At 43.7% G+C, this 13,695-nt stretch overlaps 1 protein-coding gene across 4 annotated transcripts in view; it reads right to left on the bottom strand.

Moving 5' to 3' along the window:
• Nucleotides 1-1,853: 1,853 nt before the first annotated feature.
• Nucleotides 1,854-13,695, bottom strand: part of KANK1 (KN motif and ankyrin repeat domains 1) — a 57,277-nt gene continuing 45,435 nt past the window's right edge. For 3 of the 4 annotated variants that reach the window (XM_069476440.1, XM_069476438.1, XM_069476441.1), the window contains exons 5-11: nt 12,647-12,889; nt 11,199-11,286; nt 8,524-8,743; nt 5,810-5,952; nt 4,944-5,144; nt 3,426-3,524; nt 1,854-2,848 (exon numbers count right to left, since the gene is read on the bottom strand). In XM_069476440.1, coding sequence (XP_069332541.1) covers nt 2,786-2,848; nt 3,426-3,524; nt 4,944-5,144; nt 5,810-5,952; nt 8,524-8,743; nt 11,199-11,286; nt 12,647-12,889 — 1,057 coding nt within the window. In that variant the 3' untranslated portion in view covers nt 1,854-2,785. The remainder of the gene's footprint in view (nt 2,849-3,425; nt 3,525-4,943; nt 5,145-5,809; nt 5,953-8,523; nt 8,744-11,198; nt 11,287-12,646; nt 12,890-13,695) is intronic. The other variant, XM_069476442.1, reaches the window with a different exon arrangement.

The following is a 13,695-nucleotide window of genomic DNA, read 5'->3' as shown; positions in this document are numbered from 1 at the left end:
GTACTACAAACATCAGGGGTAAAATTGTCTTCAGAGTATTGATAACTTACAGGAAAGGGCTCAACACTTCATTTATTTTGGGACCAGTGTTAGGTAGAGGGTTTCCAGTGAATTTCTCCAGAAGCACCTCCCTCAACTCCCCACCTGTGCAAGTGAAAGGTTGAGCAGTTTAGTCATCAGTTTAGTTGTAATAGTGGCAGGGCACGTTGGCGGTTTTGCTTTCTGAACATCACACTCTCAAAGGTTCCACTGCTCCATTCCTGTTGTCTTGGGGTGGATTCCAGCCTTCAGCTGCTCAACTTCCAGGGCAAGGTTTCTGGGAAACTGGCTGTCACCTAAAGGTTTAGCCTTCTATTAAGCTGGAAAATAAGATCAGGAGTCCCCAGCCCTATGCCAGCCTCACTTGGGGACTTTGCCCAAGCCGCCTGTCACAGATCCCTTGATGGATGTCACAAATAAGTCACAGCTGTACCAATGGGATAATCAGGCTTGTTTATAGAGTGTGCCAAGATCCCAAGATAAAAAGCATTCTAACTGCCCCGTGTTATTAAAGCAAACAAGGCACAAGCCAGTGTGCGTTACCCGGAGGTTAGATACATAATTGTGTAAGACCTCACTCAAAGATAAAATAAGACTCACTTTCTTTTTCAAAATTAGCCCAAGAAATCTAAAATGTAGCACTCGGCTGTAGGGATTCATTTTCTAATGCATTTATGTTAATGCCTTTCCTTTCTCCGATGGAACAAAAAAATTCCCAGGCCCACACTCTACCCGAGATACAGTCCTCTTTGCTGAAAAGGCATGTCTTGCTGTTAAGGGACAGACAACGCAGGGCTCTACTTCTCTTCAAAACACACACTGTTCCACTTGAATTTATTGTGCCATTTTGGATGTGTAGGAACTTGGGCTTGAATAACTACCTGAACTGAAATTTAGTCCGAATCCCAGAGCCAACAGATCTGTCCTGAGAGGGAAAGAGAGGCTTATGACTCCAGGTGGCTGTGACCTCATTTTCACGGTTCAGGGCAGAGGACAGTCCTTTGTGGTCCTGGGAGACCAGTCTGTCACTGCCCAGGTCTGCCTGCGTTGCTAACGCGACTCTCACTGCTGCTCCCCAAGCTTCTCTGAAAGATTCACACTTCAACTCTGTGAAAAAGACATTAAGATGAAATACCTATTGGAAAAGTCTACTCTCTGCCCTCTTTCTTGAGCTCAAATTTAAAAAAGGGAGGGAAGGAAGGAGGGAAAGAAAAGTTTCAATGCTATTTCTCTGATGCACCTGGCTTTCCCAAATGGCCTTGGTTAAAATTCATCACCAGCAACTATGCCCAAACAGTTTGAATTTTGGCTGTCATGCTTCTCCATTTTAATGAGATGGTCCCAATTCTCTTTACTCTTTAAAAAGAACTTGAAAACAGGTGCTGTTTGGCCAACAGCATGCTGAAATAAAAGGTCTGTCCAGCTGTGTCTGTCCTTTCTTGTTGCTATACATTTCAACAAGTCACCCAGCAGTCGCACCCAAAATAAGAGCCAACTCAGAGGCTGCCCTTGGAGGTTACCTGTCTTGATATAAGCTGTTTGCCTAAGAAGGTCTCAAATTTCAGCCTCCTGACCTGCAACCTGAGTCTCGAGCCAAGCTGTGGAAATGGACAAGTGCTCTCAGAAGACACCTCCTCCCCGTTGGAGCCCAGAGTCCGAGACCAGTAGGCCACACGCGTGCCCTCCCTGCTCAGTCCATCCATCAGCGTTCGCTGACACTGCTGTACATCAACAGGATCGGGGCAGACAGCTGTCAGAGATGAGTCAGAGATGAAGCAGGGACAAGGAAGACAGCTTAATGAAATTTTATTTTGGAAATATGGCAAGAGTCTAAGGCACTTCAAACATTTAAATACATATAGGACCAAAGTAAATGTGACATGGTACGAAGGAATCAATCCATAAATACAAAGAACTACACTGTGTTTCTCTAGAGGCAAAAGTAGCCAATTCCTCTAATGCAATCCAACCTTTATCAATAGATACAGGGTTGTGCCATTATTAATAAAAATATGGTAATGTTACATATAGTTCTTCATGTCTTTAATTACTATAGAATATAAAAGTTGAAAATACTGTGTCAATTTCATATAGACACCTTTTATATAAAAAGTCGTATAATACATCCACCCAGATAAAACCAATTAAAAACACTTCCTTTTGTAAGTTCTGTACTTTTTGAGAATTCCATCTTCTATTTTTAAATCCAAAACTACCAGCCCAGGCCCAAGTTGCTGATAGTCAAAGTCATCTCAACTTCCTTACTTTAAAAGAATACAGACAAAAGGAACATCACCTTGGAATGGAATTTTGGAAGAGATTTCCAATGATTCCACATTTAGTAAATATAAATATTTGTGGAAAAATTATAAAACATGATGTCAATGAGAATCTGACACTTCTTGGTGGCGGGTGGCGGGGGGTGGGGGGGAGGAGTGGAGAGAAGGTGCCCGTTCAGGTCAGGTTACGATTCCCTACGACTGTACATAACGGAGCAGAGACTCGCCAGCAACAGAGACTGGGTTAAAGTGTGCCCTACACAGAGAGAGGGTGGCCAGAAAGGAGGCGTGCGTGCCCAGGCTGGCAGTCTCTGCACTGTGAAAGCTTCAGCCTTTAGCCCTCGGCTTTATGCTTCTGTTTGCTGGTGAGCTCAGGCACAATACATATACATTCAGTATCTGTCACCCCAACAGGAACAATTAGCAGCTTAATGGTGGCGTGTAAATGGAGAGCAATTTGCATGTAATCAATCAAATGAACCTCGGTGGGTGGGACCAGGAGACGTCTTCCTTCCAAGCCTCGGCGTGCCCTAGAGACCAGGAAAGGAAAAATACTGGGGATTAGTAAGTGACCTCAGGCAGATGTGTTCCCTGTGACACAGGAGCGCGGTCCATCACAGCCAAAAACCACCTGTGAGCCAGAGCCTTGAGAGCTCTGGCCAAGAACAGGTGACAGATGTCCACAGCCCCAGGCATGGCTCCAAGGTCAGCCGGACTCAGCAGTGCCATATCCAAGTTCACTGCCCAGAGTGAACTCTGGACCTCAGGCTGCCCACCGTCTGCTTTAGGGACAAAGCCAAAACCATGCTGGTATGTATCCGTGGGCTCGGGGTGTGCCCTTTGAATAATTCTGCACAGAGTAAGAACCTCCACATGAGGATGTGAGAGTTTGTTATTCTGTGCAGACAAGCAGGGCCCAGCCTCTGGTAAACATCAGCTCTCCCGGCCTTCAGGGTGGGGCAGACACAACGAACTCTTAAGCTCCAGACTAAAACTTCCATTTTCAGAATCAACATAAAACCTGCATCTGTCAATTTCCCAAGGATGGGGGTCTGCCAGGCTGGAGGATTTCAGCCTATTTACAAACGCCAAATGTACAACACTGACCGGAGACTGGGCTTTTGCGAAGTTGACGTGGGCATAGAGGAGAACAGCGATGTCCTTGTGTCCTGCTTCCAGGGCTATCGAGAGCGCGGTGCTGCCATCCTTAAGACAAGACGGAAAGAACAAGCCAGGTTGGGTTTCTCAAACTTCCGCACAGCCAAAAGGTACCAAAACACTGTCCGGCAATTGACAAGGTTCCCCAAACATAGCCATTTGTTCACTCCTTTAGGAAGCTTCTCTGAACCTTTAAGTGTGGAGGCCTGAGGATGCAAAGATGAACGAGGCAAGCCTCCACCCTCAAGAAAGCTTAGTCAAAGAGGAGAATCGCCCCATTCCCTTTGTCTTTGCCTCATAGTAGTCAGCAGGGAGGTCTGTACACTGTGGATTTTCAAGAAGTGCAGGCTGCCCTAAGAACTCTTACTCATCCATTCTGCCCACCAGAAAGGAACAGTAGGAGAAGACAGAGGTAGAAACATAATTTAGTTACTTTTTTTCTTATAATTACAAATGACCAGGCAAATACCATGGTGTGTGTTTGGAGGCCCTGCGATTTGCCAGGGATCTCTTAACTTTCCTCTTGGAGAGGAGCTGTGATCCTAAAGCCCGAACCACCTCAGAGGTGGCTTGCATTAAGTAGGAGGGAAACACCACATATAGGAAAGAAAATTTCAGTTAAATGCTTGATTTCTATTAAATTGCAGCGATTTAGAGGAATGTAAAAGGAATACCAAGGCAAAGGCAGCACAACTTATTTTCTGTCTGGTCTTGAAATAGGGATTTCCCTCTTGTCAAAAGCAGGAGCACATAGCTGGCATGTGGTTTAATCGTATGGCCCTTCCCTCCCACACTGAGCTCTGGGAGCTGCTTTTCTTCCAAGTAAGAACCAAAACTCACCTAACACAAGCTGTCCTTAAGGAAAGAGAAGTTGGAAACTCTCTCTCCGCTCAAGGGGAATTTAAGGGCATGTGGTACAAATGCACCCCCAGTTTCAGCAATGCGGAGGTCGCTGAAACTGCTAAGACAGTGAGCCCTTCCACCCAGTACAAACCCCTGTTGGTTTGCTCTTCTTGCTGGCTTGGGCCCAGAGGTATCTGAAGTTTAGTGAAAAGAAGGATATTTTCCCCCTGTCTTTCTGGTGTTTTGAGCTGAAGGAAGCTCTGGTCTAACCTGTGCTCTGCAGAGAAAAACCTTCAAAAACAGAACCAGCCCAGCCCGACCTCTGTGACCTCAAACCCTTTCACCACCTGAATGCCCATTCTCATACGTGCCCATTAAAGTACTCTCTTCTTTTTATGAATTTTGGGGTGAGGCCTGTTTATCTTTCTGCCTTTGGCTTCAGTTAATGGGAGTATTAGCTTGCACATAACAAGCGTAGCCAAGCTGGGTGGTGAAGGGAGGTGGCCTGGAAGGCAACGCAATCCACAGAGAGTAAAGGAGAATTCATTCTCTCCCTCTTGCTAAACAGCACTCAAGGTTGAGCCCCCCAGGCCCCGGCCTGCAGGCGCGAGGGAGACAGCTTACATTGTCCTCCAGGTGGCCGTTGCAGCCTGGCTGGGCCAGCAGCAGCTTCACGATCTCCACGTGCCCGTGCTCGCTGGCACACATGAGGGCTGTGGAGCCCTCATCGTCCTGGATGTTGACGTCAGCCCCGCAGGCCAGCAGGCCCTTCACCATGTCTATCCGCCCGTGACTGACAGCCAGCATGAGGGCCGTCTGCCCCGCCTGTGGGAAGGAGTGACAGCGGACTTCAGAAGTACATACCCAGCGGCCGGGGGTGGCCTGTAGGGGGGCTGTGCTGGGGGAGGGGAAGGGAAGAGTGTGATGCCAAGAGGGGAAAAACTGGACGTGGTATTACTTGGGCGGGGCAGGGCGGGGGCAGGCAGGGAGAAACTAGTTTCTTGGAAGCTAAGGAAGATCATAAAGGAGTCAATTTTCATTTCAGTTTGGAAGGTCTGTCTCATCATAGCAATGAACTGGGGAGTTCAGAAGATGTATAAAAGTGAAGCTGTGAACACATCTGGACTTGGGACACTCTGCCTGGCATGAAGACACTTCAACAGGGAGACAGGAAACAACAGACACTGGGCATATGCTGTGGACTCCTAGTCACTCACATGCAGGCAGACAAACCACCTCTGTGCAAACTCTGCAAACAGAAGGGCAAGGCAAGGGAGGGAGAAGCTTCCAATGGGAAATTTAAGCCCATACTTCACTGGTGTGTTTGGTCAGCAAGGGCAGCACATGGACTAGGGGTGAGCTGGCGAGCAAGTGCCCTGTGGTGGCAAGTGTGGTGTCACTGTCGGCTCTGGCAGAGTGATCACAGCAGGCCTGTGTGGTACCCACCGGTCACACCTGCAATTGCGAGCACGGGAAGCAAGTGCGCTCACCTGGCTGGCTTTGGCGTTCACGTCCCCACAGCCAAAGAGTTCTTCCACAACCCGCATGTCCTTTTCTGCTTCCACGGCAGCAAGGGCCGCCAGCATGATGGGGGTGTAGCCCGCCTTGTTCTGGTGATCCACGTTACACACATCTGCAAAGAGTCGTCTATTAAGGGAGCAGCCATCTCCTAACGGCAGCTGTCCACAGGGACTGAAGGTATGTGGTTTAGCAGAGCCCAGTGAAATGGCACCAGGCAGTCAGAGAATCACTTAGGAGGAAATGTGAGAGATGATTTCATGCCAAACGGAAAAAAATTTTTTTTCTATTTCATGAAAGCAACAGAAGTGACAGTAAGCTTCTACAGCACATCTTGGTGGTTGAACTGCAACAACTTGGAGGTCTGAGAGGCTGTTCTAAGTAATGGCTTCTTTGGAGAATAAACAATATGAATTCTAGGCATTCAGCTGTATTTAGGAAATCACTGTTTTGGAGTGAGGCAAACATTGAGAGCCACAGATGAAAGAAGGGTTTGTAAAGGCTTGTGTATGAACACCGAATATGGTGTTATCTACTTATCCAACCGCTTCTCATTCTGAGATCCTGAGTTTATAACTCTGATTCGTTTGGGGTCCTTAGAAGCAGAATTCCAGTCATATAACATCTAGCTCTAGGATTTGTGGTCTGAATGAGAGCAAATGCATGAAGTCCTCTAAGAAACAGCCAGGGCTGGATGGACCCAGTAAATCAGACCTCTTCTATTCCTGTAATTCTTAAGGAGTCTTAAAGAGCTAAATTATCCTTTAGGCATTTAAAAGTTCTTTCAGCACTTTCAATGAAGTGACAGGAATGGTAAGTATTAGAAAGCAGCATTTACATGTGACCAAGTTAAAATGTTTAGAATGTTTTTATCATAAAGGAGTGAGTAGAAAATGTACCCTGAAAATTTACCTTGGGATCCCAAACAACTGCATACTAAGGACATAATGGTGTTTTCAAAAGTGCATATTTTTATGTAAAAAAGGGAAAAGAAAAGAAAGGCTGTAGAATAAATGGGCAACTACACGTGCTCTTTGAAGCTTCACAGATGGTGGAGCATCCTAGATTCACATTTTATGGAGCCAGAATCTCAGTCTATAATGGCGAGCAATAAAAAGTAAATAAAGAAGAGTGATTAAATCAAACCATCCAACAATGGAATTAAAATCATTTAATTTGCCAAGATGTTTGATCCACTCTAATTTTCCAAGAGTATATTAAATTGTTCCTTTCAGGACTAATACTGCAATCCTATTTCCAGCTTCCCTGGATATTATCCACTTCTGTTTAAACAATAACTTGGGCTGACATTATCGCCAGCTCTGTTTAATGTCTGGAAAGTCTGAAGGGAAGGAGGTTTCAAATTCCTTCCTGTAAGATGGAAACAGTTATACCCTAACACAGCCCCTAAAATAGGGAACAAGCAAACTTAGAGGAGGAAAAGAAAGGGTCAGTCTGCCTGGATTTCTTCTGAATTAATCCTAAATCCCCAAAGCAGAGTAGAAAAAACTGGACAGACAATTCAGGAAAATCAGACAGTTTTCTTGTGTATTCCAAATCAGATGTTCACACTGTATCCTCACTAACACGTTAACAGCCACGTGAGTTATATTTAACTCACACCAGCTTTGAGCCCGGGGCCTCATGAAGCATATGTAAGCACATGGTTTGTGAAAATCTTGTTGATGTTCCTATTGCTACAGTTAATATTGACAATTTAACTGCATATAATTCAGAAAGCAATAAAAAAATAAATTTTTCATTAAATCAGAAAGGATCGTTTTTGTTTTCGAAGTTTTTATTCTATTTTCATAATAAGACACTGTGGCCTTGAGGAAAACACTTTTTTTCCTAGTGTGGCAGTCAGTGTGTTAATTAGACTGAGGTACTGTGAATTCTGTATCAGTCACACATTAGAAGTAAAAATATGTATTACAAAAATAAATGAAAGTGACTTGGGGACTATGTGTATCACTGGGCTGCTCCACTTGAACAAAAAGTTGAAAGCCATTTCTCAAGGGGACCCTGCTACGTACCACTTCCTCACGTCATATGTAGTATATCCACAGGCTACATGCTGGGATAGCAAATTTCCGCTATTCTCACTATCCTCGTTCAGATATAAGAACAACACTCCCTTTCCTCTATTTTGCTTCCCCTGTAACAGCATATTTTGGCGAGAATGGTGATGATTCTACCATAATCTGCTACAGTGGCTTTGCCTGGTGTCCATCTTGAGTCCCCTACTTCCGCAAGACCACAGGATGGTGGTCATGGAGCAAGGACAGACTGAGTGGTGCACAAGCACCATCGCTATGACTCTGGGCCTAGGAGCAGCCCTCTGCCTGCTGGGAGCAAACCAGCCAAGCCGGCATGACTCGGCTCAGGAAGGAACGTGAGTCATGTTTATTACCAGGGATACACCTCACTTGAACGCAGCTGAACTGCAGCAAGAATATCCTCAAAACTTCCTTTCAAACAGATCTGGAATCTGTGTCACCCAGTTTTGTGTAAACTTCAAACCTCCCATGAATGTCTCAAGAATAATATTCTTGCCACCGCATAAGGAAAAGCAATGAAAAGGATTTTAGGGTGGTCAGAGAATTCAGGAGTGGCTCAACCAGCTTTTTTGAGATGAGTCACAACCCAAGGGCTGTTCGAGAAGAGATGGGTGCAGCCAACGTACCAGCGTCCAAAAGCAGCTTCACGATCTCAAAGTTGGAGTGGGACACGCTATAGTGGAGGGCCGTGTTGCCGTTGCCGTCGGCCATGTTGATGACGTAGCGGAGGACGTCGGGGGAGATGGCCTCAAAAGCAGCTATGTAGTCCCCGACCATGGCTGGAACGGCCGATTTCTGACTGGACACGCGGAACCACTCGTGCTGGAGGGTGTTCAGACAGAACCTCTGCCAAAACACCGATCGGCCATTAGTTCTTCTATTTATAAACATTTCTGAGACCTAGCCTGAAAGCCCAAGTAGCTAGGCCTTTTACAGTCAAAGTACACGCAGTTAGAATCTGCTCTCAGAAACAACTAATGAAACCCAGAGCCCTAAGAGAAGCTTCAAACAGCAAACTGGGACATCCCTCCTGACTTTAAGCCACATACATATTCTGATTTCTATAAAAGAGACCACATAGCACTGTGCAAGACCAGAGGGTCTGGAGCCAGCCCACCGACGCTCACATTGGGGCCCTGCTACTTATGAGCTATATGACCCTGGGGAAGTCACTTCCACCCTGTGTCAGCTTCCTCATCTGAAAACAGGGATGATGCCTTCCTTTCACAGTGTTTGTCATGAGAATGAAACAGTTAGGCCTGGCTCAATTTATTACACCAAGCTATTAATGTTATATAATTATGCTGGCCTTGCAAATGATTTTCATAGAGATCAGGAAGAAATTAATTAGCCCACACTTAATTATGCCGCTTCCTTCCTATCCAGACCAACCTCAACTCCTCCACAGTCCCATGCTGGGGGACCATAAGCATGAAGCCAACCCAGTTCCCACCCCAATCCCAAATACAAATGCTCAGCCATGGAAAGGGGATAAAAAGCCCATCTGCAACTAATTTCATTTCTCATTCGGATCATCTGCCTCTGATCATCAGCCCCACTCAGACTTCCTTAGGCTGTGGCCACATGAACGTGGCACTTGTTTTGTGGAGGATCCAGTCAAATGTGGACCACATGAAGCTTCACGCTGACCAGGCACAGCAAGGGCTGGTGATGGGGATGACTGCAATGCCATTTTCTATGGGCCTCCTTTTCTGACTTTAGCATTGATTTGTGCTTTGCTTACTCTTTATCTGTTTTTCTTTTCTTCTGCGCAGTCTTTTACACATTTAGATTTCTATTTCTTTGGAGTCATCACACAGAAAAAAGGGAAATTATGTCCTCTGACTGTCCTAACTCTGGTACTGCTTAACTCATCAGTGTCCTGATACAACTATTTGGCCCTGGCATTGTGACTGCTCAGATGTCTGCTACTTTTCAAAGCACAATACCTTAAACACTTTTACACTGAATGGAAATTCAATCAACAAAAGATGTACTGGTCACAGTGTGTGTGCGTAACAACGTGCACAGCAATTTGGGGATGCAGGAATGTAAGGTCCTTCCTAAAAACCGCATAACCTAGCATTTTCAGAACCATAAAAAACAGTATACTATAGCTATAAAATCTGGGGTCCTAAAGCAACAGTTTTAAATTCAGGTTAAACCTACTGGGAAATATTGACACTGCAGTGACATTTCATAGTTTTACTATTTGTGACCAAGGTATAGCCAGGCCTTTAATTTGTACTGATGAATTTCAATATGCAGTTCTATGTTTCTCCTCAACCAGGAATTTTATTTATACAGTCGACCAACCCTCTGTATCTGCAGGTTCCATATCCACAATTCAACCAACTGTGGAGTGAAATATTTGAAAAAGTAAAAACAAGAAAAAAATAAAAAATACAAATAAAAAATACAGTGTAAGAACTATTTACATAGCATTTACAATGTACTGGGTATCTACAGATGATTTAAAGTATATGTAGGTTATATGCAAATATGCTGTTTTATATAAGGGACTTCAGCTTCTATGGAATTTGGTATCCATGGGGGTCCTCCGACTGTATTTTTCTCAAAGCACCGAAGACAGAGCTATCAACCAGAGGGTTGGTCTGGCCTACGAAAGAATCTGCACGCATAAAAACGTCAGTGCATGAGAGAGTGTCATACTTGGCAATGACATCAGATTAACCATTGCCATAGGAAATATTTATGTGTCCTATGTTGTGCCATTCATGATCGCTAAGGCAACCACAACCTCTTTGCTATTTGCTTCTGAATTTCTCAAACTGTGAGAAGATGACAAGTGCAGTTATTTTTATGTTTAAAAATAGTGGCCGCCTGCATTCCACATCAAAACATAATATACAGTTTCATAACTGAAAGGAATGCTGACCTCAGCCCAGATAGGTTTCTTTTAAAAACATATGCTAACTTAAAAAAATTCTGAGATGCTGCTCCCTGGATCGTAAGGTTCTGTAAACAGAAGTGGAATACGGAGAAAGAAGACAATTAGCCCTGCCTTCTCTCTGCAAGTGTATGCCTCACAGATGCCTCCACCCCAAGAAAAGTACAGGGTGGGTAAAGAATGTCCGGAGTTGGGCCTCAGGGAAACACTCACAGTGTGATCCGGGGAGCTAGGCAGCACGATGCTCGCTGTGCGCACTCCTGCTAGAAACCGTAAGGGGACAAGCACGCAAACAGCAGCAGCTCAGGGGCAGGCTGTGACCGCACCGACAGTGGTGCCCACCCGGGCACTTTGTACAAACTGGGGACAGTGTCTTTAAGTCAGACTCACCATATCTTTGCTGGTCAAAGCTTTGGGGTCATTTATATTATTTTTCAGTAAGTTGCATGCAGACAACATCTTTTCACTTAACTCATACCTGAAAGGGGAGAAAAATAAAGAGAGCTCATCATGACTGGCCACAAGAGGAAAGCCATTTTTTATCTTAACCCTGTGTTACTCTTTAAAAGACAAGAGGCCCCAAAGCCAGCCTAGGCAGGTGGTGATGGTGCAAGGTGCTTGGCTGAAGGTACCCTGGCATCTGCAGATGTCTGAGGATTGATGCCCCCGTGCAGAGCCAGTACCTCCAGCCAGAGCTCAAGGTCTTTTTATGAGGATACTTTCGGTTTCCCCAGTTTGTCGTTTACAACATTACAGCATAACATTTGGAAATTCTTTGCTCCTTTTGTTCTAAGTTCTTAAACATATTTTTACTCTTGAGGGGTTGAAGAGCTCCAAATTACCCTATATCTATTATGCTGACCAGTAAACCACACATCTGAACCCACATTTGGTGACTTAAGAAGTGTTTATCCCATATAAAAAATTAAACTGAAAAAATCAGATGACATATGGTACAGAAATTATATCTGAAGCTGTTAAAAAAAAAACAGATGACAAGATACTGAGCCATTTGAAAACACTTGGAAATACAAACTAAAAACACTTACCTTGTGTTAATGCAGTTAAACTTTCATTTGCCAAATTAAATGGAGATTAAGTTTTCTGAAATGTTCTATTTATATTCCACATAGTGAAAAACCACACTGAAATTTCCATCTTTTCCATTCTATTCTCTCTTGCTTTATGAGCACAAAATCCATATTTGCTAATAATAGTCTTTAAAACTTACATTTTTAGGTTCATGTTTCAGCCAACGAGTGTGTGATATTTTATTTCAGCTGCTATTTGTAATACTCCTAAATCCATTCTTGTGGTGTTCCTGAACACTCAGTGCACAACATATAGACGTGTAAGTGATGTATATCACCTTTACAGTAAAGGTAATCTGTGGTTGAGGCCAAACCGTTTCTCACATAATGATCCTGTAATAATACTGACACCCGTATCAACATAAATGGCTAAAGATAAAATCTGAAATCTTAAAAAACTGTGTGCTGGTCACCAAAAAATTCAAACATGTCTTTAAATATAAGGTGAGATGTTCAAACAATGGAAGCTTTAGTGGATGGTGGTTTCAGATGTAAAATTAGATAGCAAAAAGAGTTTCAGAGAACAAATATGATTAGATATAAAGCCATTCTCTTTGCTACCATAAAAGATCCAAGAGTTACCAGACTCTGCACTTGTATTTATTAATATCTCAATGAGATGTGCATACCTTTGAGGAACAGATAAGACCAAATAGATATAACTGCACAATCTCTCAACTGGCCAACCCTATTGCCAAAGTACATTAAGCATGGGAAGGTCGGGGAGGAAAGGGGAATGTACCACACCTCTCTCTGATCTCCACCTTCTCAGGTTCACATTCTTGAACCTGCATCTCATCTTCCACCCTGGCAGACTTGAAACCTTCAATATTAACTGCATGGTGCCCTTCTGCCATTCCCCGAGTGTCTTCATCCTCCTCTTCCTCCTCCTCTTCTTCAGGAGGATATTCAATGACATCACACTCGTCATCTGACTCGGAAGAAGAGCTTTCATCTGAGCTGGAATCATCACTTGAAGTTGTTTCATACCTAGGTGGCAATTGGGATTTCAGGAGATGCAAGGTGTGCCCATAAAGACCCAGTGACAGAAATTTTAACGCAGGGAAAGGTGCTAGCTGACTCCAGAAATTTCGCCAGTTGTTTTAGACCATGCCCTTAGAAGTTAAAAGTAAGGTCTATTTAAATGCCTAATGGTTTTGAACATATTCTAACTTAACATATTAACTGCCATGTGAGTTGTATTTAACTCACGCTAGTTTTGAGCCCAGGGCCTCGTGAAGCATATGTAACTCACATCTCCACATTGGGAGCTGCAAGAACTAATTTTCAAGTTGCATATAACTCACGCACAGAAAACTAAAAAGTAACTAATTTTTCATTAAATTAGAAAGGATCATTTTGTTTTTGAAGTTTTTATTCTATTTTAGTAATAAAACACCATGGCCCCAAGGAAAAACTTTTTCTAGTGTGGTAGTCAATGTGTTACAAGGGACAACCTGGGTTGCCAGCTGGTATCATATACCACTTGTTAAAAAAAATTATGGCATCTCTGACTTAGTATAAATCAAGAGAAAATTTACTTTACAGAAACCAGATCTGCAGGTGCTCATTTTTTATGTCTTTCCTTTTTTCCCCCATTCTTCCGATTTTGCCCTATTAATTCTCCCAGTGTCAAGGTGAATATATTACTTAAATAACCAATAGTTTCTCTGGTGCATGCCCTCCAAAATCTCCTGGGCCACATCAACCAGTAAAGCTTTTAAGATTTAGAAAATAGGTACCATCGTGGTATCTTGGTGGCACACTTTACTATAAATATTATCTCAATCAACTTT

Source organism: Eulemur rufifrons, chromosome 7 (assembly GCF_041146395.1).
Source record: "Eulemur rufifrons isolate Redbay chromosome 7, OSU_ERuf_1, whole genome shotgun sequence".
Taxonomy (NCBI): domain Eukaryota; kingdom Metazoa; phylum Chordata; class Mammalia; order Primates; family Lemuridae; genus Eulemur; species Eulemur rufifrons.
This window is presented reverse-complemented; position numbering and strand designations above follow the sequence as displayed.